The 25,530-nt window shown below is 42.3% G+C and overlaps 1 protein-coding gene across 2 annotated transcripts; it reads right to left on the reverse strand.

Moving 5' to 3' along the window:
* Positions 1-394: 394 nt before the first annotated feature.
* KLHL7 (kelch like family member 7) lies at positions 395-15,130 on the reverse strand. Of its 2 annotated transcripts, none has more exons than XM_075271435.1 (11): positions 14,793-15,130; positions 11,162-11,264; positions 10,781-10,874; positions 10,125-10,249; positions 7,943-8,118; positions 7,106-7,280; positions 6,580-6,722; positions 4,863-5,103; positions 3,939-4,140; positions 2,528-2,625; positions 395-1,135 (listed from the first exon to the last, which is right to left on the reverse strand). In XM_075271435.1, exons 1-11 carry the CDS (start codon positions 14,913-14,915, stop codon positions 852-854), a joined length of 1,764 nt encoding a protein of 587 aa, XP_075127536.1. In that variant the 5' UTR covers positions 14,916-15,130; the 3' UTR covers positions 395-851. The 2 variants fall into 2 exon arrangements, with proteins under 2 accessions (XP_075127536.1, XP_075127537.1); XM_075271436.1 differs by having other exon boundaries at positions 396-1,135; positions 14,976-15,130.
* Between the last annotated feature and the right edge of the window lie 10,400 nt (positions 15,131-25,530).

The following is a 25,530-nucleotide window of genomic DNA, read 5'->3' on the forward strand; positions in this document are numbered from 1 at the left end:
GTTAATAGGAGCACTGAAGATACCCTATATTCAGCCAGACTGAATTCCAAGTGGGGGAAGAAAAAACAGTCCTGAAGCTCAGGGAAGGGGCAAACAGACAACCAAAACACCCCCTCCCCTTCCCCAGCATCTACTGCACCCAAAAACTCCATTTTAATTTTTGAAATTTTCCAGTAGCTGCTGCATTGCCCCCCCCCCCAGGCTTATACTCGAGTCAATAAGTTTTCCCATTTTTTTGTGGTAAAATTAGGGGCCTCGGCTTATACTCGAGTATATACGGTATATTACAAAGTTTATTAATAGCATAAATAATGCCAGAAAACGAAAGTTTAGTTATACTTCTATAAAGGTTCGTATTTGTAAGATTTGCCATTAGTTTGCAGGTGCGACGTGTAGATCAGAAATAGAAGAACAGAGAAATGAATGATTTATATTTAAAAACATCAACAATGGTCACAAGTTGAAAGCATAGAAAATAATGAACTGTAACAAGCTGGAAAACTAACAAAATGACAAGTCTCCCTAGATACTTGAAAGTCCTTGGGCACTGTGGCATATACCAAAGCAAGTGCACCATGTTTATTAACTTGAAACAACCCATATTAAGTAACATAAAAACTTGGTCTCCCACTAAAAAAACATTATACCGCTCATTGTAATGTTCTCACACATGACAAGATCAAAATAAACAGAATGAGATCAAGCACAATCCACAGGTCAACACCATAGTTTTCCCTAGTGCTCTTCTGTAATGGATAACAGAATGAATCCCTCAGATGAGAACCCCAACAGTTTTAGCTTCATAAATATCTATAGTCCTTTACAATGCGCGGACGGCATATCATAGTTCTTTATGTTTCCAGAGTCTCTTCATTAGCTCCACAAGTGTCCACAACACAGATCAGACAGCTGGTCACGGGGAAGGCTCGAACTTTAGAATTGGCAATCCATTTATCTGTTTCAGTATTGTATTCAAGAATATTTCCCAAGCGTCCCACTCCCTGAAATCCAGCTAGAACATAAATGACAGACCCGACTGCAGCACACTTCACAGTCACCCCTTTCCAAGGCATTGGGGACACCAATTTCCATTCATTTAGTTTGATATCATAGTACTCGACACTATCCAGGCCACCTAAATAATAGAAATAGAAACACATTAGAAGTGTTACAAGGCTCACAGTCTATTTATTAAAGCATTTCAGGATAAGTGGGCATATGCTATAAGGAGTAATGGGCCACATCTCCTAAAGGGCTATTTTGGGATTTGCATATTGATTCGGATAGGATAATATGTGATTGGTGGGGGGGTCCGACAACCAAAATCTCCGCCAATCAGTTGGTTGAAGAGGCCACAGCATTTGGGTGAGCCCTGCGGCTTCATCAGCAAATACCAAGAGCAGCGCTATACACATCGTGGGGGCCATGATTGCAGCTTAGCCTCATTCACTTGAATGGGTCTCATTACTACTGTGCCATTCTCAGATCAGGAAAGAAGCCCACAGTGCTTATGAGCTTTGCAGTCTCTTCAAACAGCTGATTTGTTGGGGGGACTGGATGTCAGGACCCCACAGATCACAAATATGACCTATACTAAGGATAGGTCATGAATATGCATGTCCTCAAAAATCCCTGTATAATCTCTGAATTTAGAGGTTTCATTCAGTCCCGTTGTCAAACGAGTATAAAATCCAGCCCCTAGCTGTGCAGTCTGCCTTTACAAACATTTGTGAAGAAGATCTCATTCTAAGGAACTCCGTGAATTCTACAATGGAACTGCAATTGTACATAAATGCTGCTACAAGGCAGCTAGTGAAATTTCTTGCCACCGAGATATCAACTGTGAATGGTATTATTGAAAGGCGGAAGTGTTTAGAGACCACTGCAAGTCAGCCAAGAAATGCCTAAATGCATTGCACCAGCCCTCAAGTTTGGTGGAGAAGGGAAATTACTATGAGATGGTTTTTCAGGGATGAGGAACGATTCAGCCGACATTTTGAATTATTATAAGTTTCCTACTTTGTGGGAACAGTATGAATCTATTTTAGCATGACTCTGCCCAAGGGTATAAAGCGTAGTCTATAAAGCAATGGAAGGGCGAGCTTGATGGGAATCGGAGTACCCCCTCAGTGGCAACATTCCCGGCACTGATCAGTTAAAAATTTATCCCAAGTAAACAAACTAAGGGTGCATGCACACTACGTAACGCCGAGCGTGTATGAGAGCCGTACACGCTGGCGTTACAGCAGGGCTGCCGAACACTTCCCATTCACTTCAATGGGAGCGCTCGTAAACGCCGCTGTTACGAGCGCTCCCATTGAAGTGAATGGGAAGTGTTCGGCAGTCTGCTGAAATGCCGGCGTGTACGGCTCTCATACACGCCCGGCGTTACGTAGTGTGCATGCACCCTAAGGAAAGCCACACTGAAGATATCCTTCAACTGCCGCTTTCTCTGCAATGAAGAACTGAAATCCCATCATTTCTGCTAGGTTTGTAACTTGTTGTCCAATAGTATCAAAAAACATACCTAAACCATTTTGTCCACCAATTGCAAATATCTTGTCTTTCACAAACACCAGGCCATGGTTTTTACGAGCTTCAATCATTGGGCACAATTCAGTCCATCTAATGGAGTACATGAAAAAGTGAATGTAAATGGAAACTGTTTAATCATTATATCTGCAAAATGGAGTGCAAATTGTAGACTTAATAAAAATTATGCCAATAATACAAATAAAGAAAAAAATAAATAAATAATGAATTTTTATACAAAAAAAAAAATGTATATGCCAACTAGTGACCTTAAATGTTTCTGCAGTAAGAGGCCATTCCCTGCTTGTGGTGGCTGCAGAGATCCAGCATGTGGCCCCGAATGGCTATGAATGAGGCCCAACGTATTTGTAAACTGTAAGCCGATGGCTGGTGAGGTAATGGAGGGGGTGTACATCTCGCCCAAACTCAGGTGGGTGAGATGAGAAAACTCCAGGAGTGTTTGTTCTCAGCAACCTTCGTCTGCTGAGCATTTTGGTAAATGCTCAGTACTGGGCTGGATTTTTAGGAATGACAGGTAGGATTGGTAGTGGGACCTGTCATTCCACCCCCCTTCAGTCCAGTCCACACTTTGGGGATGATCCGACAGAGACTCAGCTGAAGAGAGTCTCCTCGTCAAGGAGGCTTAAGAAGTTGCTCCAGCAGCAGACCGGGGGCAGAGTTTGGCTGGAGAGCTGACAGAGAGGTCATATTTTTGGAGCTGTGTCCTGAATGATTCTACTGGTTTTTGATTTCTGTTATTCTAGGTGAGGTAACCTATTCTATGTTTAGTTAGAGCCTAGCCGGGCAGGGATTTATTTTTGTATTGCTTCCTTTTGTTGCTGTACTACCTTTTCGAATGAAAATAAACTCTACCTTTGTTTTGGACTAAAGAAACTGGACTTGTGTGTCTATGCCACCCCACCTAGCAACCCCAGACCCTGACAAAACTTACTTTAAAAACTAGGAGTCTTTGTGAGTATGTGTTGCAGTGTCATGTAAGTTAAATGTATGTAGGCTCCTGCTATTTGTACACATGCCTAGTGCGTGACGTCTGGTGCATTATCTTCCAAGCACAGACAGTAGATTATATATCATCAGGCATTATATTTTTTTGTTGTGTTTTTCCACATCAGTTTGTGATTTGTGTATTTTATGTGTGGCCCAAGACATCTCTTCTTTCAATGTGACCCAGAGATGCCAAAAGGTTGGACGCCCCAGATTTTGCTCTATGACTGTAGGAGGAGAGATAAACAGAAAAAGCAAGCTCCGAGCACTCTAAAGATATATTAAAAAATTCATAAACCTAGAATTTAAAAAAAAAAAAATAAAAAATGAAGCTCCAAAGTTGGAGAGAGAAGAGATACAGAACTAGATTTTCAATAGACAAGCTTTCTGGGCATACATACGTTTCTGTAGTTGGGTCATAGACTTCACAGCAGTTCAGCACCCGCCCAGACACGTTGTTTCCTAAACTGCCTCCACAGACATAGATCAGCCCATTGGCTTCCACCATGCCATGACTGCAACGCTGGGTAAGCATGCTGGGTTTTGTGTGCCAGCTTTCTGTCCTGGTGTCATAGCATTCAAACAAGTACAAGGCAGAATTTCCTTAAAATAAAAAGAATTAGCTTTAGAATAGGATTCTAATGTAAATCTAGCAGAGACTAACTGAAAAGGAGATTCTAAAAAATGAAAGACTAAACACACCGAATGACATATTAGTTTCTATAAAGCATGCAAATATAAAAACATAACACCTAGGATCCCCATGGATCAGCTCTCTGAAATGGGAACGCTGACCACTAAACACCGCTTCATCTATCACATGGCCTGATCCCAGCTCAATCCTATTCAAGTGAGTGGGCTAAGTTATGATACCAGAAACAGCCACTGCAAATACACAGCACATTGCTTGGTACGTAGTGAAGAGACCGCAGTGCTCATCCAAACAGCCGCATCCTTTTCATATAGCTGATCACCCTGCCAATCTTTAATTGATGATCTGTCCTAGTGATAGATCATCAATTAGACTGGAAAACCCCTGGAATAAGTGTGGTGTAAAGAATGCACAGTAGAATTTTGATGCATTGTCAAAAGCAATTCTGGTGTTGAGTCTGCTTTATCCAACCAAAGGTCACTCATGACTGTGGCAATGAAAGGGTAAAACACCCAGGATTGGAGGGTCAGCCCTTACAGCAGAACTTAGGATGTCTTTGGTCTAGCATGTACCTGTAGATGTTAAGGAGGGTAGAAGTGTTTCTGGGACTCTATTTGTCGCTCATCTTTAGGTTGTTATATTTGCAAGTTCATTTTTAAACAGTGATCCTCACCCACTTCTGAGCCTCCTGAAGTGTAGATCTTGCCTTCAGCAGCACATGCAGCAAGGCTGTCTCTTGGAGTCGGGGGGCCCAGTTTAGAATACCATGAATCTTTTACAACATTGTAGCAGTCCATTCTCTTGATGGGGAATAGCTGAGAACCACCCAAGATATAGACAACATTGTCCCAAAATACGCATGCTGCATCCCGGCGCTTCTCAAAGGGACATCGGATATCAGACCAATTATAATCCTAACATGAAAAGGAAAAAAGTGAAGTGTTATAGATTTTATACATGAGATAACATAAGACAGCCAAGCAGCATGAGGGAATTTTTATACACAAGGAAAACTGTAAAAGATGAACAAACAGGAATGGCAAGTAAGTAAATTCTTCAACAAGAATATTATTTTAAAAAAATATATAAATTTTAAATTCAGACCAAGGATAATCAATTTGTAGAAATATAAGCAGTATGGAGTACAAAAAACCGTTTGGCTCTATTCAAGAATTCCTGATACAATTAATCAAACATTTTTTTTGAACAGTGGTTTGTGTACACTCCACTTTTTACATGCCTTGACCCCTTATTTATATGCCACATTAGGCTACTGAATTTTAGTTTTGGTCATAACATATAGCGACTGACATATGTGTTTGCCAATGAAAGCATGAGAGAGGATGGCATGGATGCAAAATATTTCGAATAACCAATACGAGCACGTTCACACTGATTAATTGAGCAGTTATTTTGTGATTCTTTGCCCAGTCCTAAGATAGATGAGTTCACCAGAGCTTCTTCAATTGGTTAAACTGCTGCAGTGTAAAATCACAGAAGGCAACAAAAAAAAGCTATATTATATATATATATATATATATATATAAAGTTTTTCCCAATGAATTTATTATTTTTTTGTTGCCTTCTGTGATAAGATATCATGCTGCTGCAGCTTAAAGAGGACCTTTCATGGTTTGGGGCACAGGCAGTTCTATATACTGCTGGAAAGCTGACAGAGCGCTGAATTCAGCGCACTGTCGGCTTTCCCGATCTGTGCCCCGGGTAAAGAGCTTTTGGTCCCGATACCGTAGCTCTTTACAGTCAGAAGGGCGTTCCTGACACTCTGTCAGGAACATCCTTCTCCACGGCAGCGCATATCGTGCTATACAGTGTGAGCGGGGAGGAACCTCCCCTCCCCTCCTGATAATACTTGTCTATGGACGAGCACTGTGAGCAGAGTGAGGGGGTGTTCCTCCCCGCTCACACTGTACAGCGCGATAGGCGCTGCTGTGGAGAAGGATGTTCCTGACTGACTGTAAGGAACGCCCTTCTGACTGTAAAGAGCTACGGTACCGGGACCGATGGCGCTTTACCCGGGGCACAGATCGGGAAATATGGAGGAGGCGCTGGAGATTTCTCTCACGTTTGGGACACCCCCAAGTGCTTTTTGAGCGCTGGGGACCGCCTCCAGTGCTGCGAGAGAACTCATTTGCATACTGAAGAAAACTGGGATTTCTACAGAACTGCAACATGGAGAAGACATCTAAAGGTAGGAGAAGAATAGCTTTTCTTAAGGCTATTCCTACGTGTGATAGAGAAAAAATTTTATTTTAATGATAGACTCCCTTTAACTAACTGCAGAAGTTCAGGTTAACTCAGCTACATCTGTACATTAAACTGAATTTCGCTTTTAAAAGGACAATGTAGATTTAATGATAAGTAACACGTACTTTAGGATTAAAATATCGACAGGATTGAGGCTGTGAGCCCCCAAATAAAGCAATCCGATAATCATGCTTCTTTCTTCTCGGTCTTGTACCATCTGCTAGTTCTTCTCGGTCTTCTGGAGACAGCAAGTGATAACGCATCCCACCTATACATGATAAGACACTTAGCTTATATTCTGGAGACAAATAACCACTGTGTGACTGTAGTATCTCAGGTTTTATCCACCAGTGGTTCTGGTGTCATATGAAAGGCAAGTTTCTCAGCTTTCATATGCTGCGAAGATCACTATATAAAAACCTAGTATAACTAGATACAGTTGTGATTTTTATATGCAGTTCATGAGAACTGCTCATGAGTCTCAGCTTTCAAATGACACTAGAACCACTATTTTAGGTTAAATAAAGATGGTGATACAGCTATCTGAAGTGACCCTTCCTTTGACATCTGTACACACTGGCAATATGTGGTGGTGTTTTTATAGTGTTGTAATTACGTCATTACATAGGCAAAGTTGAAGGTTTCACTCACTGATGACCATCTTAAGACACTCTGGGTTGTCCTGTATGAGGGGCTCTGCTTGCACCGTTTTACTTAGAAAATTTTTAGAAATTAGAGGAAATCTGACTTTTGCAAGAATATCCACCATATACGGTTGTCTGTTTGGTTCATCGTATTTTAACCATCTCACAGCCGCATCATAAACCTAAAAGAAAGAAATGGATAGAAAATGATTCATGATTTTAAAGGTGGCATGCTGATACTGCTATAATATTTAATGTCATATTTAATATTTCATTAGTAAACCCTTGATAAACATACATTATTACAGGAAACAACTGCAGACCTAACCTCCTTTATTTGCTTTTTTTTTCTGGTCTCTTGCCCAAAATCACCGATTTATATTGGTCAACCAGAAACGAATCACAGAGGCGATATATACAATACATAAAGATCAGGATAACAATTACAATAAGGGTGGGTTCATAGTATCGTTGTCATAATCTTTTGCTCCTATCCAGCGTAGATTGAGAACAACGGACTTAAACCCCACTAGAATAACTAATGCAGATGGGGTAACTACAGTCTGCATTCACTCTAATGTAAAAAAAAACACAAGAGAAGCTTTCTGCACTAAAAAGTGTTTGCTCTGGTCCTATGACCGGTGAGAGCAATGGCCTTCACCAACGGTAGTGTGAACCAACCTTAACCTGTCCAGCTTCACCAAGATATCGCAGACTCATCTGTTCTGCATTAGAGACAGTGGACATGTCTGATCATACAGACATATGGCAGTCCTTGTGGAGGCTACATACATCAGTTGGGAAAGTCCTACCTAGAAAAGAGCTAACAATCTATGCCACATACTTGGTCTTCAGCACGAACAGTCAAAGTATCCTGGTTTAGAAGGTGGGTAACACGTTTCACATCCAACTGCAAAAATTCATCGGTCTTGTAAACTTCAGTGAAATGCTGGTGAATAAAATCATCTGCAGTGGCTTTAAGCTCCGGACAGTCAAGGCATTCTGCTAGGACACTTATACCTAAAAACACATAACAGAAGAATTTATTTCAACTTACAACAAATGATAAGTCACAAAACCTTCAAAAAATACCAAGGCCAAAGCTGGTTGTGGCCTTATGGTTAATAGGTATTCCTTCTTTATACAAACACTTGGCAAGTATCATACAACATATAAAAGAACAAAGCCTTGGTGTGCGTATTAAACATTAGCATATAAAGCAGTCCACACCTAGAATGTAAACCTTAGGGCAGAGTACTTCATGTTATTGTATCTTAGCAGACAAACGCTGCTTTATTATACTTGGACACTTTATTACACTGTATGTTACCCTAACATGCTTCATACACAGGTGTGCCATCCGAGGCTCCATTCCATTCCATGAAAATAGAGCAGGTTTTATTCTGCTCCGTTTTATCAGGACAGAACGGATCGGATGTCTCCATAGAGGTAAGGGCATAACAGAACACACTCAGATCAAACTCCAAGTGTCAACTGACTGTATTCTGCTGCAAAATTGGGCCCAACCTGGATGCACACTGTCATGTGCATGGGGTCTAAACTGTCGAAAACACAAATTGATGGATCCTTAAAAGGAAAGTCTCTGTATTTTTTAATTTATTAGAAGTAGAAAGTGAACCCCAGGCAGGACCAATTCACTACTAGAAATAAAACAAAGGTGCATCTGATCACAGCATTTGAGTGGTTAAAAGGCCATGATCAAACATCTCTAATGGCGGGCACTGTCACATCGCTCGCTTGGCTACTGAGTGGGCACCAAATTTAAAATCTTAACACCTGCTGTAGTAGTATGGCAGATGTCCTTAAAGGTTTTTAATAACAGCCATAAACACACAAGTTACGCTGCACATACACAGAAGAGGATGATCGACCAAATTGGAAAATTTTGATGGGTCTGGACAACCATCTAATATGTGTATGGGGATCTCCCAATTCTCCACTAGTGGCAGATATGAACTGGGATTGGGAAGAAAACTGTTGTCAGACTCCTTTGGTAGCGAGTTATCTAGCCGAGTACAATAACATTGGCCAGTTCACATCTGACTGCCTGATCCTTTTGTTCTTGGGAAGAGTGGCAGGAATAAGATAGAATGACATTTATCTAATGTCTATGACCACATTAAGAAGGGAGTAAGTAGTAAGAATAAAAGATTAGAGATGAGCAAGTAGTATTCGATCGAGTACCACTCGCTATTCGTATGGAAAAATTCGATGTAGAACCAGCGTTGATTGGCCGAATGCTATACAGTCGGCCAATCAACGCTGGTTCTTCTCCTATTTTTAGAAGGCTTCTCCGCATAGCGTCCCCGCAGCGTCTTCCGGCTCTGAATTCACTCTGCCAGGCATCGGGCCTGGGCAGAGCCGACTGCGCATGCCCGCGCTACAAGAAAATGGCCGCTTTGACTGTAAGCGGCCATTTTCTTGTAGTGTGGGCATGCGCAGTCGGCTCCGCCCAGGCCCGATGCCTGGCAGAGTGAATTCAGAGCCGGAAGATGCCGCGGGGATGCTGCACGGAGAAGACTTCTCGGAGAATCCAGCCCGACCCTCACTTGTGGACTTGGTAAGTTCAATTTGATCGAATGTTGCCTACCCCTAAAACGAGCATTTTCCCCCCCATAGAGTATAATAGGATTCAATATTCGATTTGAGTAGTCGAATATTGAGGGGCTACTCGAAACGAATATTGAGTATTTAACTACTCGCTCATCTCTAGAAAAGATCTTATTAGATTATTATTATTAATAATAATAATAATAATAATAATAATAATAATAATTTATTGGATTATTATTTGTAAAAGAACAAACATATACTTGTCATTTCAGGTAACCTGTGTGTAACACCCACTCTGGCCATTACATGACATTTAGCAGTTTCTCTCCTCTGCTTGCCGTATCTGGAGTTTTTATTGGTAGATTTCAATTCTGTGGCAGATAACTGGATGCCGGATTAAAAGAATTTCACTGTTTCTAAACCAATAATTTTATGCCCTTTCACAGACTTACCCAAGCAGTTCGAGGCATCCACTTGTTCTTTTAAGAAATCCACACACATTCTCTTGACTGGCTCTATTTGGTATTGATTTGCAGCGTCTAATAAAGACTGGACATTGTTGCTATTTACAGAAATTCTAAAAAGAACAAAAATTTGGTCATGCTGAGAAAAAAAAAAGTTTAAGGCTGGTTCACACTAACCAAGTTTTGGATGTGAGAATCGATCTGTCCTGTACACTATTATGCGGGATGGGAGGGGTTAACTCCTAGCATTATAGTTATCTATGATGGTAGGAGTCCTCACGTCTCCACTACATACTGTTCTGTAGTGATTATAGTACAGGACGGTATGTAGTAGAGAAGCAGAGACTTCAAGTGTCAGATAGACATAGTACTAGGAGCCCATTCCCCTGCATAATGTACAGGCCGGCTCACAAATAAACTCTGTTACTGTAAAACAAGCCTCATGGACACAAACATCATTGAAGTCAACCCCTGATCCCCCATACTGTCGTATACCAACCTGATTGACCAAGACACACAAGTTCATAAGACTTGTTTGCCGCTGTCAAATCTCAGGCAATCAGGTGACATATAAATAGATCCAAGTGTAATAATTCAATGCACATTTACATAAATACATATATAGCATAGAAATCTCAGAGTACCTGGCGGTATATGCAAACTCCACAAGCTGTTCTATGATGTCAGGTTCTGCATCCTTCAGCTCTACCTCGAAGGACTTTGATTCGATCATGTTTGCTAATAAAACAAAATATGTAAATCTATTTCAATATATTCCTGCAAGAGATTAAGATAGACAATAGACACTGTAATGCCTTTCTTTTCACAGCTGCTGCTCTTCTATACAATCCCAGATGGTGTCTTTTCCCAAGCTACTCCAAGCAGGCCGTGCTTATTATGTAACGGTAAGACGATATGGCTGATTGCAGAGCACAGAAATGAATGAAAATATGGATTGTGAAGATCTTGTGTGTAGGAAACAATGCTTTTTGGTGAGAATAGTCAGGTAAAAGGTGGAAACTTACTGGTAAACATAAGGTTAAAAAAATGGCTTGCAGCCGCCAAGACTACACGATGTGCTGGGATTTTACGATCTTGCACCATAAGAACAACATCACACAAGGTTTTCTGGAAGAAAGAGTACAAAGAATAATAAGTAAATAATACATAATCCCTAAAGAGGAGATTTACCATAAAGCACATAAAGATGGATTAAGAGGCCGGTGAGAAACTGCATTTATAAGACTGTCAATATAGAACTGCTGGAATTACCAGAAATCACATATACATACTAGAATATTAACAGTAAGCAAATGCATAAATCGCAATTCAGGTTATCCAGTCTTAATAGATTTTTCATGGTGTTGATCTATCCACAGAATCTGTCATCTGTATGTGATCCATGGGGGTCTAACAGCTGTACCGCCCCCACATCAGCTGTTCTGGAGGCCTCCAGGCGCCATAAGCTGCTGCAGTGGATGGGGAGTGCATGCAGGCTAATTCAGGTAATAGGAACGGCCCCACAATCCCCTGGTAACACCACTATGAGGAGGACAGGCTGATGAATAGAAGCGGCCTGCACGCACTTCTCATCCACTGCAGAAGGTTCTGTCGTCTAAGGGCTGCTGAAACTGTTGATTTGTATGGGGTCTGGTGATGGACCTGTAGATAGGTCATCCACATGGAAAATACCTTTGGGGCTGAGACACCCCTTAAAGCTAAGGCCCCATCTACGGACCCTTAGGCTAAGGCCCCATGGGCTGTAATCGCAGTGCTAAAGCGCTGCGGAAAGAACTGCTGTGTGATCGCATTGCGTTTTTTTCCGCAGTGCTTTTAAGAGAAAGTTCACAGAGTTTTCCTCTGCAGACTTTCTCTTAACATTATATCTATGGGAAAAGCCGCCAGCGTTTCCGTAGATATAATTGGCATGCTGCGATTTCTTCCGCAAAGTGGGGATTGGATTCGCATGAATCCCATCCACTTTGCCTGCACTGTACAACACCGTGATTTTTCTCGCAGTGTCTCTGCTGCGGGCAAATCGCGGCGTTTACGTCCTATGGTGTGACTTATTCCTCTCTCCTTTTTAAGAACACATGAATGCTCGGCTAGGTCTTCTAGGGATACGCCATCAGTGACAAATCTTACTAAATCCCGTTAGGCTTGGTTCAATTTTGCAGACTTTGTCCACAATCTCACGATAGAGTATGTGAAATCTGAAACTAAACTGATAACAAATCCATGGCTGAAAAGCAATTTCGTGTGTCAAAGGAGATTTCTGAACCCTGATACATTCTGTTGTATTAGACTGCGGATTTTCAGCCAAAAATACAACGGTGTTCATGCAGCCTTTAAGATTACACTTCACAAGGAAAGAAAAAGACAACTGCTCCGTTAGACATATTGCTGAATTATTAATACACACTACACTTCATTATAAAAAGACCGACAATGGCGGATCGCCACAAGACTGGACTATCCAATGTAGAAGGAGCTTCAGAGTCCGTGTCCCATGTTCTAGGAAAGCTTCTAGATGCAGAGGTCACATGTATACATGTATCCATCCACAGGCCCCCATTTATCTAAATGATGATTGAAGGAATGCATGTCTGACCCGTACCAGGCCGATTTTTTTTTTTTTTTTTAAATCTGTCTATTCCACTATTCTATACAGCACCATCCCACATATAAGTACAGTATACGTTTTTTTTTGCCATGGGGATGCTGTATGCTACCATCTGGCTATGCGATGATGCACAGACGTAGCAGAGTTAACCCGAACATCTGCAATAGGTTAAACTACTGTGGCGTGAAATCTTATCACACAAAATAACAAAACCCAATGAAAAGACATTTTTATTGTTTTCAAGCAAAAGTCCAGGGAGCTTATTATTAGACGGATATGTGCAAAGTAAGAAACTGGCTTATTGCAAGAGTAATATATGACAAGAGACAAGTCGTGGCCAAAACAGAGCCCCAGAGCAATAGAATTGGAAAAACGTGAAGGTGGACGAGATTCCAGTTCACATTTCTCTAAGGCGCTCAAAGACTGCTGAGTGCTACATGGAGATTGTGTGTAGTATGTGCCTAACTCTACAACACAGTTGTGCCAGGATGTGCCCATATACCCACGTCACAGGGAAAGCTTAGTAACCCTAAGGTGCCTTGTACACGACCAAGTCCCACCTGTGGGAGATGCCCTACGTGTGGGCGATAAGACCTGGACTGAACTGGCCCATCTGCATTATAGTCATTTATGATACAGTCCGACCACTACTGACCAGGACTCTGTCGTGTGCAACAGCCCTAAATCTACAGACCGTAGGAATCCATCAAAAAACTGCTGTAGACACGACACATCTTCTGCTCACAGTCTATATTTACGCCAAGGATACGCAACTGCCGTGTTTAACAGACCAGCAATTTTGGTGTTTATGGAAGATCTTCAATAATTCCTCATTTCATCATTATGATCTATAAAAACAAAAATCTGAGGCATTGGGAAGGCAGATCTCGCCCGGCCAGTGGCAGGTCATTTGGTCTCGTGCAGCTAAATCTTCTACCTGTGTTACGTTCCGCGAAACCCAGTACAAATTACTCCTGCACTGGTATCATACCCCTGTGTTGCTTCACCTCACTTAACCCTCGCATACCTTCCCAGTGCTGGCGCAGTCAAATTGAAATGGGCTCGCTGTACCACATTTTTTGGGACTGTCCCCTTATTCGCCCCTTTTGGCTGGAGGTTCAGTCTCTATCGGCGCTCTCTTTATTCAGGGCGATGCGCTTGACCCAGCATTGGGTGGTATAATCACATGATCACAAGTGAGTGGGGCTTCAGCCTCATATGGATACCATGAGCAAGCACCCTTCTGCCTCAAAACCAGCTCCAAATTCTGCCAGAAATCCTGCTGATATTAAAGACAGATTTTGTTTCTGTCTGAGGGGAAAGAAAAATCGTCATGACCTTTCTACGGACAGATTCCACCTTGCAAAACCCATCAGAATAATGAGAGGCAGGGGGAAAAAAAAGCCTTGTGATTTTTTTTCCACCTGCCATTCATTTCAATGGTCTTTGCAAGGTGGAATCTCTCAGAAGAAAGGTCAGGACAAATTTTGTTCTCTAGCTGGAAAAACAAAAACCAAAGCAATGTGCTGAAAAAGTCGGCTTATACTCGAGTATATACGGTATATCCCATTCCACTTGTAGCCCCCCAAAAAATGAAAAATGCAACAGAATCTGCCACAAAAAAGCTGTGTTTTGTTAATGTGGGGTCTTAGCCTCAGGGTGGAATTTGACGTGGATTTTGAGGTGTAATCCGCCACAAAATCACTGACAGAATGTGACTGAAGCTGGCCCAGGACGCGTACTCTTTCCCCCACTACATATATTATTAGCCTGCAGAATAATGTAACATCTGCCTCCTTTTTGCAGCAAATTCCTCTGTGTGAACTTCCCCAAAAGTTTTGTAGCGCCCACAAGTGGGTGTCACCTGTACCCCAGCTACAGAGGGTGAGTGAGGACAGTCAGGTCAGGCTGGGAATTGTAGTCCCACAAGGGCTGATCCCCCACAGCTGCTGGAGCTGACACAACAATAGAGGCCAGAGCAGACAATGCGGCAGCCTCTCCGGCCCTGCAGGCAGCTGCTGACCACTGCTTACCTGCTTCCGCATGATATTCATCACTCCCATAAAACTCGCCAGCAGTTTGGCTTCTTCCCGGGCCGCGAATTTCTTCTCGGTTTTCTTCTTGTTGGGGTTTTTCTCTGCGCCCTGCGCAGCCATCCTTGTCCGGTGCCCCCCTCACTCCCGCCCGCTCCCTGCCCCCTATAGATGCCTCCTTACCCGAGCACGACCCGAGCCACTACCGTCAATAATAAGAGGGCTGTATGGAGGCGAGAGTAGCGGAGTATACAGGCCCCGGAGGACGCGAGGCTATTGGCTGCCGAAGACGAGGCCACAACACACAACAACACAGCATCCCAGCACTGCACGTCAGAACGGCGTGACGTCACCAGTATGGCCCCGCCCCCAGCTCAGCCAGGTGGGAAGATACTATAGAAATATCTAACACGCTGTGCATTATATAATATCTAACTATATACTAGATCTAATACATATTATACTATATTATATACTAGATCCAATATGTAATATCTAACTATATACTATAATACATATTATATTATATACTGGATCTAATATAAAATATCTAACTATATACTATATATAATATCTAACTATATACTATATATATATCTAACTATATACTATATATAATATCTAACTAACTATATACTATAACTATATACTATATCTAATATAAAATATCTAACTATATACTATATCTAATATAAAATAACTATATACTATATCTAATATAAAATATCTAACTATATACTATATATAATATATAACTACTATATCTAACACATATTATACTATATTATACACTGGGTCTAATATGTAATATCTAACTATATACTATAACTAATACATATTATACTATATTATATACTGGGTCTAATATGTAATATCTAACTATATGCTATATATCTAATCTAAAATATCTACTATATATAATATCCAACTATATACTAGATGTAATATAATATATAACTATATAGTATATCTAAAATAAATATCTATATCTATATATATATATATATAAATAAAATGTATATTAAATAAATATCTAAAAATTTTAAAAATTTATCTGTGGGTGGAATGGAAAAATAAAAGCAATTTCAGCATTGTTGTTTCCACTTTCAATTTTATGATGTAAAAAATGACATATTATCTATAGTGTGTAGGTCGGTATAACTGCAGATATCGCTTTTGTTATATTTTAGGCTAGGTTCACATCATGCTTTTACCATACAGCTCAGGCATCCATGGGAAGTAACAGAAGTCGCAGAAAGGGCATCCATTGTATAGAAGACTTAAATATTAAAGGGGTTTTCCAGGCAAAAAAACAATTTTTGTAAATAGGCCGGGGATGGTAAAAAAAAATAAATCTTATTTACCTGTTCTTGTTGCTCCAGCTCTTCCCTGCGTGGTCTTGTCCTCCCAGTCCATTGTTGTCTTCTGGCCGAAGTCCCACATATGACCGCCGAAACAAATCAGTAGCCTCAGCGAAGAGCACAAGATGTGTCAACCTGCGATGTCCCGGGTCTCTTCTTGAGGCCGCTGATTGGTCTCAGCAGTCATGACTGTATGTAGTATACCATACTTTTGTGTGTAATAATAAAGGACAGAAATTGATCTATTTTTTTTACCATTGATCATTGAAGTCAACGGTTGGCCATCAAACCAAGTATGTCCAATTTTTGCTTCTGTTTTTTTGTATCCGTTAAATGGATTTGCTAAACAAATGTAAAAAACATGACCTGAATGGAACTTAAAATGGATGTCCTTTTTCAATTATTTGCATCTATTTCTTTGCCATATTTTATGTATTTTTTAAATGGATGTTTAAGTAGCACACAGGGGCGTAACTAAATGCTCATGATCCCCAGTGCAAAAGCTCAGCTTGGGCTCTGCTGCTTGACTTATCCTTCCAACCATTAGGGCCCGTGCACACGATGTAACGCGGCGCTGATTCTGACACGTAAACTCGTGTCAGAGTCAGCGCTTCAAACCAGAATCCCATTGACTTCAATGAGTTCTGTTTAACGCGCGTAACGCATTGAAATCAATGGGTTAAAAAGACTTCCATTGATTTCAATGTGTAGCGCGCGTAAGACGTAACCCTTTTGAAGTCAATGGGATTCTGTTTTGAAGCGCTGACTCTGACACGAGTTTACGTGTCAGAATCAGCGCCGCGTTACATCGTGTGCACGGGCCCTTAGCCATGTCCCATCCACACATTTTCTTCTCCATCTGGGCCCAGAAGACTTGTTCACAACATGTCTCAGTTCACAAGCTTGCCATTATTATTATTTATTTATATAGCACCATTAATTCCATGGTGCTTTCCATTTGGGGGTTACATACAGTACACAGAATATACAGGTAGATATAATACTAACAGTGACCGACTGGCACAGTGGGGTAGAGGGCCCTGCCCGCGAGGGCTTACAATCTGTGAGGGAAGGGGGTAGAGACAGAAGGAGAGGGGGAGACTGTATAGATGGCGGTGCGGTGACAGTGTTATTGGAGGTTGTAGGCCTTCCTGAATAGGTGAGTCTTCAGGGCCTTCTTGAAGCCTGTGATTGTGGGGGGTCAGTCTTATGTGTCTTGGTAAGGAGTTCCAGAGTATGGGGGATGCAGAGGAGAAATCTTGGAGAGGGTTGTGTGAGGAGCGGATGAGAGCAGAGCGGAGTAGGAGGTCATTGGAGGATCTGAGGTTACGTGTAGGTCGGTAGCGGGAGATTAGTTCAGAGATATATGGAGGGGACAGGTTGTGGATCGCTTGGTATGTTAGCATTAGTAGCTTGAACTCAATTCACTGGGCTATAGGTAGCCAGTGGAGGGACTGGCAGAGGGGAGCAGCCGATGAAGATCGGGGGAGAGGTGAATTAAACGAGCAACACAATTTAAGGTGGACTGGAGGGGGGCGAGGGTGTTTGCTGGGAGTCCATGGAGAAGGGTGTTGCAGTAGTCTAAGCGGGAGATTATAAGGGCATGGATGAGCATCTTAGTAGTTTCAGGGGTGAGGAAGGAGCGGATTCGGTGGATGATTTGAGTTGGAGGCGGCAGGAAGTGATGAGGGTTTGAATGTGTGACTTGAAGGATAGGTCGGAGTCCAGGGTTACCCCAAGGCATCGGGCCTGTGAGACAGGGGTAATTGTGGTTCCGTTAACTTTGATAGATGGGTCATATGGAGGGGCCATACAGGGTGGGGCGAAGATGACGAACTCTATTTTCTCCATGTTGAGTTTGAGAAAGCGGGAGGAGAGGAAGGAGGCTACAGCCGCTAAACAGTCTGGAACTCTGGCCAGCAGGGAGGTAATGTCTGGTCCAGAGATGTACAGTATATTTGGGTGTCATTGGCATGGCAATGGTATTGAAAACCATGAGATTCTATGAGTTGGCCCAGGCCGAGGGTGTAGATGGAGAACAGGAGGGGCCTAGGACGGAGCCTTGGGGGACACCTACAGAGAGAGGGCGTGGTGAGGAGATGGTGTGTGAGTGGGAGACGCTGAATGTGCGGTCGGTGAGATATGAGGAGATTCAGGAAAGGGCCAGGTCTGAGATACCAAGGGATGAGAGAATTTCTAACAGGAGGGAGTGGTCAACTGTGTCAAAGGCAGAGGAGAGGTCAAGGAGGAGGAGGACAGAGGATTATTCCCATCCCCTGTCAGTGCCCCCCACCCATAGTAATCATGCCCCATTTTGTGCCTCAGTCTCACAATACCCTGCTTGAAAGGGATCAATTTCTTCTATCTGGCAGTAGAAGGCTGGGTATCATAAATCTCGCAAGAGCTTACCAAAGGGCAGGGGGTCATACGTTTACGGTGAACAGACTGCCACCCATCAAAGGAAATCAGAAAGCAGATCAAAGAAGTTTATCCAGTGGAAGGAGACCTGTGTGGTCCCCTGGCTTCTGGGCCCGGTTGCAGCTGCGACTCCTATAGTTACAACAAAGGTAGTATAGTAAAAAAGTAATGTGAACCTAACCTTACTGCTCCATAAAACTAGAAGATATACAGTGACCAATGTCCCCAGTACATCCAAAATCCAACCAACCAGCACGGCAAAAAGAATATATTACAACTATGTGATTAAAATTTTAAGCCTCCAGCAAACTTATGAAACAAAAAAATGGTGCAGCAAATATCCCCAATAGCTACGGCCATTTACCTGCCAGTCAAGTATAACCAGGCCCATTGTATGGGTCCAGTTTCTCCACAGACCCATTCACTTCAAGTATCCCAGACTGCAAAAAGGACAGAAATAGGACCAGTCCTGAGTTTTGTGTATGGACTCACGGTCCTTACCTCCCCCACGACCTGTGATAACACGCTTGTGGCTATGGAGCCATAGAAAAGAATAGATGTGGGCTGATAACATACTTACCAAAACTACGGACGTGTGCAATAGGTTAAATCAAAGCATTCATCAGGATACAACAGCAGTGAAAAAATGGCATGGTGTGAATGTGGTATTTGACTTTGAAGCCAATGCAATCTGTACCAGGTTGAGGTATTACAGGTGCTGCGAGGAGTAGTCACCCATTGCTGCGAGGAGTAGTCACCCATTGCTGGGAGGAGTAGTCACCCATTGCGCCTGTTATGGACTAACAATCATAAGGGTAGTACTCAAAAACGTACCCTTGACAGCTGGCCTTATGTTATCTCTGACACAGAGACAGTTCCCTTTAACCCTTGTCCAACAACCACCAGAATAGCCACAGGGTCGCCACTGTATTATACAGTGGAGACCTGCGCTAATGCCACATACATTAACCTCTGAAACACCTTGAGCAGGTTTACTGTATTTGTGGCTGCGCCATTTTGCTGTTGATCCCCTGTCCTTGGAATGAGATCTGGGACCAGTGATCCATTGCCATGACACTAGGGGGTCTAATAATTACAGTAGGTGGCCCTGGTCACAATTACCCCCATCAGAGGCAGTAAGGCGATGGTCACACCTGTTTTGGGTGACTGTTTGGGAATTCTATCGCTCTTTCTGCTTAAAATATGCGGAAAGAAAAGTCTCACAAGCAGGACTTTTCTCTGCGCCGATTTAGGGCAGAAACTGGGTGGAAACCCGGTGAACCCCATTATAGTCCATGGGGTGCATGGGTTACTGCTTTTTATGTGGATAGGGTTTCCCCAAGTGGACCCAAAAAGCGGAAACTCAAACGTTAATGTGAACCTAGGATCAGTGCCAGCTTGACCATTCAAGGGATCCTATCACTCACACACAATTTTTTCTAGGTACCACGTAGGAATAGCCTTAAGCCTTACCTTTCGTGGTCTTCTCCGCGCCGCCGTTTGCCTACAATCCCGTATTTCTCTGTATGTAAATTAGCCCTCTCGCAGCACTGGGGGCGGGTCTCAGTGCTCAAACAGCACTGGGGGCATCCCCAATGCTGCGAGAGAACTCTCTCCAGTGCCGCCTCCATCTTCGTCAGCAGCGTCCTCTTCATCCTCTTCTTTCAGCGGTGGCTTGTAACTTCTAGGCCTGGGGCCTTGGGCAGAGCAGACTGCGCATCCCCACAGGCCATGAGAAAATGTCCGCTTGCAGTACTGAGAAAAAACGGGATTATAGGTGAACGGCGGCACGGAGAAGACGACGAAAGGTAGGAGAAGAATAGCCTTTCCGACGTGGTACCTACAAAAAATTGTGTGTGATTGATAGGATCCCTTTTATAAATTTCAGCCCTGCAGATGGATTAGATGTTGTCTGACCTGGAGAGCACTTCTTCTCTCTGCTGCTTCTTGTTGTAAGAGTACATTGTCTCTCTCCATGTTTGCTCAGTGGGTGGGCATTTCCTGGTGCGATGTCAGAACCCAATTCTCTTTTCACAGCACACTAAAGCTGGCCATACACATGAGATATTTACTTACAGATCAATGGCAGATCTGGTCTAGGTATACGTCTGACCTGCCTACACATCAGATTCAATGCAGATTTCAGCACATTTACTTAGATCTCCCAAAGATCTGCAGACAGACATCTTATGTGCATGGCCTGTTTAAGGGAGAATTCAGATGGACAGGTTGGATGCAGTTGTGCATTGCCAGCTGTGTGTTTAGATGTGATTTTTGGTCCAGTTTTTGATTTTACAGGTAAAACGTGTTGAATAAAGGTGGTTCATCTGTAAAATAAAAAAAAGAACTGCACTGAAAATTGCTTAGAGTGTTTTTCCAAATCAGTTTTAACTGCACCCAAACTAATGGTGATTCAGGATGGCCAGGTTGAGTACTATATGTAAAAACTACCAAAAACTTATAGTAAAAATATACTTTATTGATAATATCAAATATAGAAACATAGGAGAGGGAATATATATATATATATATATATATACATATATATATATATATATATATATAAATATATATATATATATACACAGTCCTATGAAAAAGTTTGGGCACTTAATCTTAATCTTAATCATTTTTAGTTCTAAATATTTTGGTATTTGCAACAGCCATTTCAGTTTGATATATCTAATAACTGATGGACACAGTAATATTTCAGGATTGAAATGAGGTTTATTGTACTAACAGAAAATGTGCAATATGCATTAAACCAAAATTTGACCGGTGCAAAAGTATGGGCACCTCAACAGAAAAGTGACATTAATATTTAGTAGATCCTCCTTTTGCAAAGATAACAGCCTCTAGTCGCTTCCTGTAGCTTTTAATCAGTTCCTGGATCCTGGATAAAGGTATTTTGGACAAACAATTCAAGTTCAGTTAAGTTAGATGGTCGCCGAGCATGGACAGCCCGCTTCAAATCATCCCACAGATGTTCAATGATATTCAGGTCTGGGGACTGGGATGGCCATTCCAGAACATTGTAATTGTTCCTCTGCATGAATGCCTGAGTTGATTTGGAGCAGTGTTTTGGATCACTGTCTTGCTGAAATATCCATCCCCGGCGTAACTTCAACTTCGTCACTGATTCTTGAACATTATTCTCAAGAATCTGCTGATACTGAGTGGAATCCATGCGACCCTCAACTTTAACAAGATTCCCGGTGCCGGCATTGGCCACACAGCCCCAAAGCATGATGGAACCTCCACCAAATTTTACAGTGGGTAGCAAGTGTTTTTCTTGGAATGCTGTTTCTTTTTGGACGCCATGCATAACGCCTTTTTTTATAACCAAACAACTCAATCTTTGTTTCCAAAATGAAGTTGGCTTCTCCAAATGTGCTTTTGCATACCTCAGGCAACTCTATTTGTGGCGTACGTGCAGAAACGGCTTCTTTCTCATCACTCTCCCATACAGCTTCTATTTGTGCAAAGTGCGCTGTATAGTTGACCGATGCACAGTGACACCATCTGCAGCAAGATGATGCTGCAGCTCTTTGGAGGTGGTCTGTGGATTGTCCTTGACTGTTCTCACCATTCTTCTTCTCTGCCTTTCTGATATTTTTCTTGGCCTGCCACTTCTGGGCTTAACAAGAACTGTCCCTGTGGTCTTCCATTTCCTTACTATGTTCCTCACAGTGGAAACTGACAGGTTAAATCTCTGAGACAACGTTTTGTATCCTTCCCCTGAACAACTATGTTGAACAATCTTTGTTTTCAGATCATTTGAGAGCGGGCTGTCCATGTTCGGCGACCATCAAACTTAACTGAACTTGAATTGTTTTGTAGAAAGAAATGGTCCAAAATCCCTTCATCCAGGATCCAGGAACTGATTAAAAGCTACAGGAAGCGACTAGAGGCTGTTATCTTTGCAAAAGGAGGATGTACTAAATATTAATGTCACTTTTCTGTTGAGGTGCCCATATTTTTGCACCGGTCAAATTTTGGTTTAATGCATATTGCGCATTTTCTGTTAGTACAATAAACCTCATTTCAATCCTGAAATATTACTGTGTCTATCAGTTATTAGATATATCAAACTGAAATGGCTGCTGCAAACACCAAAATATTTAGAACTAAAAATGATTAAGATTAATAGGGGTGCCCAAACTTTTTCATAGGACTGTATATATATATATATATATATATATATATATATATATATATATATATATATACATACACACACACACACACTCTGTGATCAAAAGTATCCAGACACCTGGCTGAAAATGACTTACAAGTTGGTGGCGCCCTCCATCGGTAATGCTGGAATTCAATATGGTGTTGGCCCACCCTTAGCCTTGATGACGGCTTCCACTCTCGCAGGCATACGTTCAATCAGATGCTGGAAGGTTTCTTGGGGAATGGCAGTCCATTCTTCACGGAGTGCTGCACTGAGGAGAGGTATCGATGTAGGTCAGTGAGGCCTGGCACAAAGTCGGCGTTCCAAAACATGCCAGTCCATTACAGAGATGTTACTGTCGTGTAACCACTCTGCCACAGGCCGTGCAGTATGAACAGGTGCTCGATCGTGTTGAAAGATGCAATCGCCATCCCCGAATTGCTCTTCAACAGTGGGAAGCAAGAAGGTGTTTAAAACATCAATGTAGGCCTGTGCTGTGATAGTGCCACGCAAAACAACAAGGGGTGCAAGCTCCCTCCATGAAAAACACGACCACACCATAACACCACCGCCTCCGAATTTTACTGTTGGCACTACACACGCTGGCAGATGACATTCACCGGGCATTCGCCATACCCACACCCTGCCATCGGATCGCCACACTGTGTACCATGATTCGTCACTGCACACAACGTTTTTCCACTGTTCAATCGTCCAATGTTTACACTCCTTACACCAAGCGAGGTGTCGTTTGGCATTGACCTGCGTGATGTGTGGCACCCAATCACCTGACCACGTTCATACTTTTTCCTCACTCTCATGGTCAGTGGTTGGGTGAAGCCATTTATTGTCAAACTTCTGTGTTTTTCTCTTTTTAAATCATAATGACAACCAAAAACATCAAAATGACCCTGTTCAAAAGTTCACATCCCCCAGTTCTTAATACCGTGTATTGCCCCCTCTAACATCAATGACAGCTTGAAGTCTTTTGTGGTAGTTGTGGCTGAGGCTCTTTATTTTCTCAGATGGTAAAGCTGCCCATTCTTCTTGGCAAAAAGTCTCCATTTCCTTTAAATTCCTGGGCTGTCTTGCATGTACCTCGCACTTGAGATCTCCCCAGAGTGGCTCAATAATATTGAGGTCAGCAGACTGAGATGGCCACTCCAGAACCTTCACTTCTGCTGTAGCCAATGACAGGTTGACTTGGCCTTGTGTTTTGGATCGTTGTCATGTTGGAACATCCAAGTACGTCCCATGCGCAGCTTCCTGGCTGATGAGTTCAAATTTGCAGTCTCCAGTATTTGCTGATAACGTGCTGCATTCATCTTTCCTTCAACTTTGCCGACGTTTTCTTTGCCTTTGAAGCTCACACATCATCAGTGATCCACCTCTGTGCTTTACAGTAGGAATGGTGTTCCTTTCATCATAGGCCTTGTTGACATCTCTCCAAATGTAACGTTTAAAAGTTCTATTTTTGTCTCATCACTACAAATTACCTTGTTCCACAAATTTTGAGGCTTGTCTCTGTGCTGTTTGGTGTATTGAAGGTAAAATTCTTTGTGGTATTTGTGCAGTAATGGCTTTCTTCTGGCAACTCAACCATGCAGCACATTTTTCTTCAAGTGCCTCCTTATTGTTCATCCTGAAGCAGCCACACCGATGTTTTTCAGAGAGTCCTGTATTTCAGCTGATGTTATGTCTGGGTTTTTTCTTTGCATCCTGAACAATTTTCCAGGCAGTTGTGGCTGAAATTTTGGTTGGTCTGCCTGAGTGTGGTCTGGTTTTTACGGAGCTCCTGAGTTTCCATTTGTTAATCACAGTCTGAACACTGCTGACGGCATTATCAATTCCTTGGTATCTTTTTGTTTCCCTTTCTTGTTTTATACAGGTCAACTACCTTTTCCCATAGATCCGTGGACAACTGTGTCAACTTCTGGACATGTTATCAGGCCAAAATCGGCAAGGGATGGGAATTTTTGAACAGGGTCATCTTGGTGTTTTTGGTTGTCATTATGACTTAAAAAGAGAAAACACAGAAGTTTAACAATAAATAGCTTCAACCAACCACTGACCATGAGTGGAGCAAAAGTTTTTATTATTGATATTCTCTGAAAAAAGGGCAAAAAAAAATAATCTGCAGGAGTATGTAAACTTTTTAGCGCAACTGTATATTGGGCAGAAAGGCATGCAGCTTTGAGGTAAGGTGGTTTATCACTAGGGTTCCCAAACGTATAGATACACTGGTGAGGCATCAGAGGTTTGCGGTGGGCTGCTATACTGTCCGAGGTTTTAGCGATCCACAGGCTGTTCTGTGGTCCCCTGGTCCTCATCATCCACGTGGGAGGGAATGATTTGGGTAAAATAAAAGTATCTGAACTGATTGCTATCATTTGTCAGGGCTTGGCCCGCTTTCCGTTCTTCTTTGGTTTGGTCAGAAATGGTGCCCAGGAAGGTATGGCGTGGGGCAAAATCTTTGCCAGCCTTAGAAAGTTGCCGGTGATTGATCAATGCCCGTGTGTCCAAGTTTGTTTTAAACATGGGTGGCGTAGTTATCAGGCACGGGGGATAATGAATATGATCCATTTCCGCTGTGGTCCTTTCTGCAGCATTTTTGGCTTCTGACTTGCTACATGGGGCCGTAGCCTTAAACGCAGGCCATATTTTTGGGCAGTTCACTGTCATAGAATAGAAATCCTAGTGAGTTATGATGCAGTGAGCACCCGAATGGCTAGGGTAGTGTTATGTTATTAGTATATAGCAGTGATGGCAAACCTTTTAGAGA

This window comes from Leptodactylus fuscus, chromosome 4 (assembly GCF_031893055.1).
Source record: "Leptodactylus fuscus isolate aLepFus1 chromosome 4, aLepFus1.hap2, whole genome shotgun sequence".
NCBI classification, from domain to species: domain Eukaryota; kingdom Metazoa; phylum Chordata; class Amphibia; order Anura; family Leptodactylidae; genus Leptodactylus; species Leptodactylus fuscus.

Coding starts and splice junctions, on each gene's coding strand:
- KLHL7 (XM_075271435.1), bottom strand. CDS start 14,915: ATGGCTGCGCAGGGCGCAGAGAAAAACCCCAACAAGAAGAAAACCGAG. Junction 8,119..10,124: donor GGATGCCTCGAACTGCTTGG/GTAAGTCTGTGA, acceptor ATGTGTTTTTAG/GTATAAGTGTCCTAGCAGAA. Junction 5,104..6,579: donor GTCGATATTTTAATCCTAAA/GTACGTGTTACT, acceptor TTTTCATGTTAG/GATTATAATTGGTCTGATAT.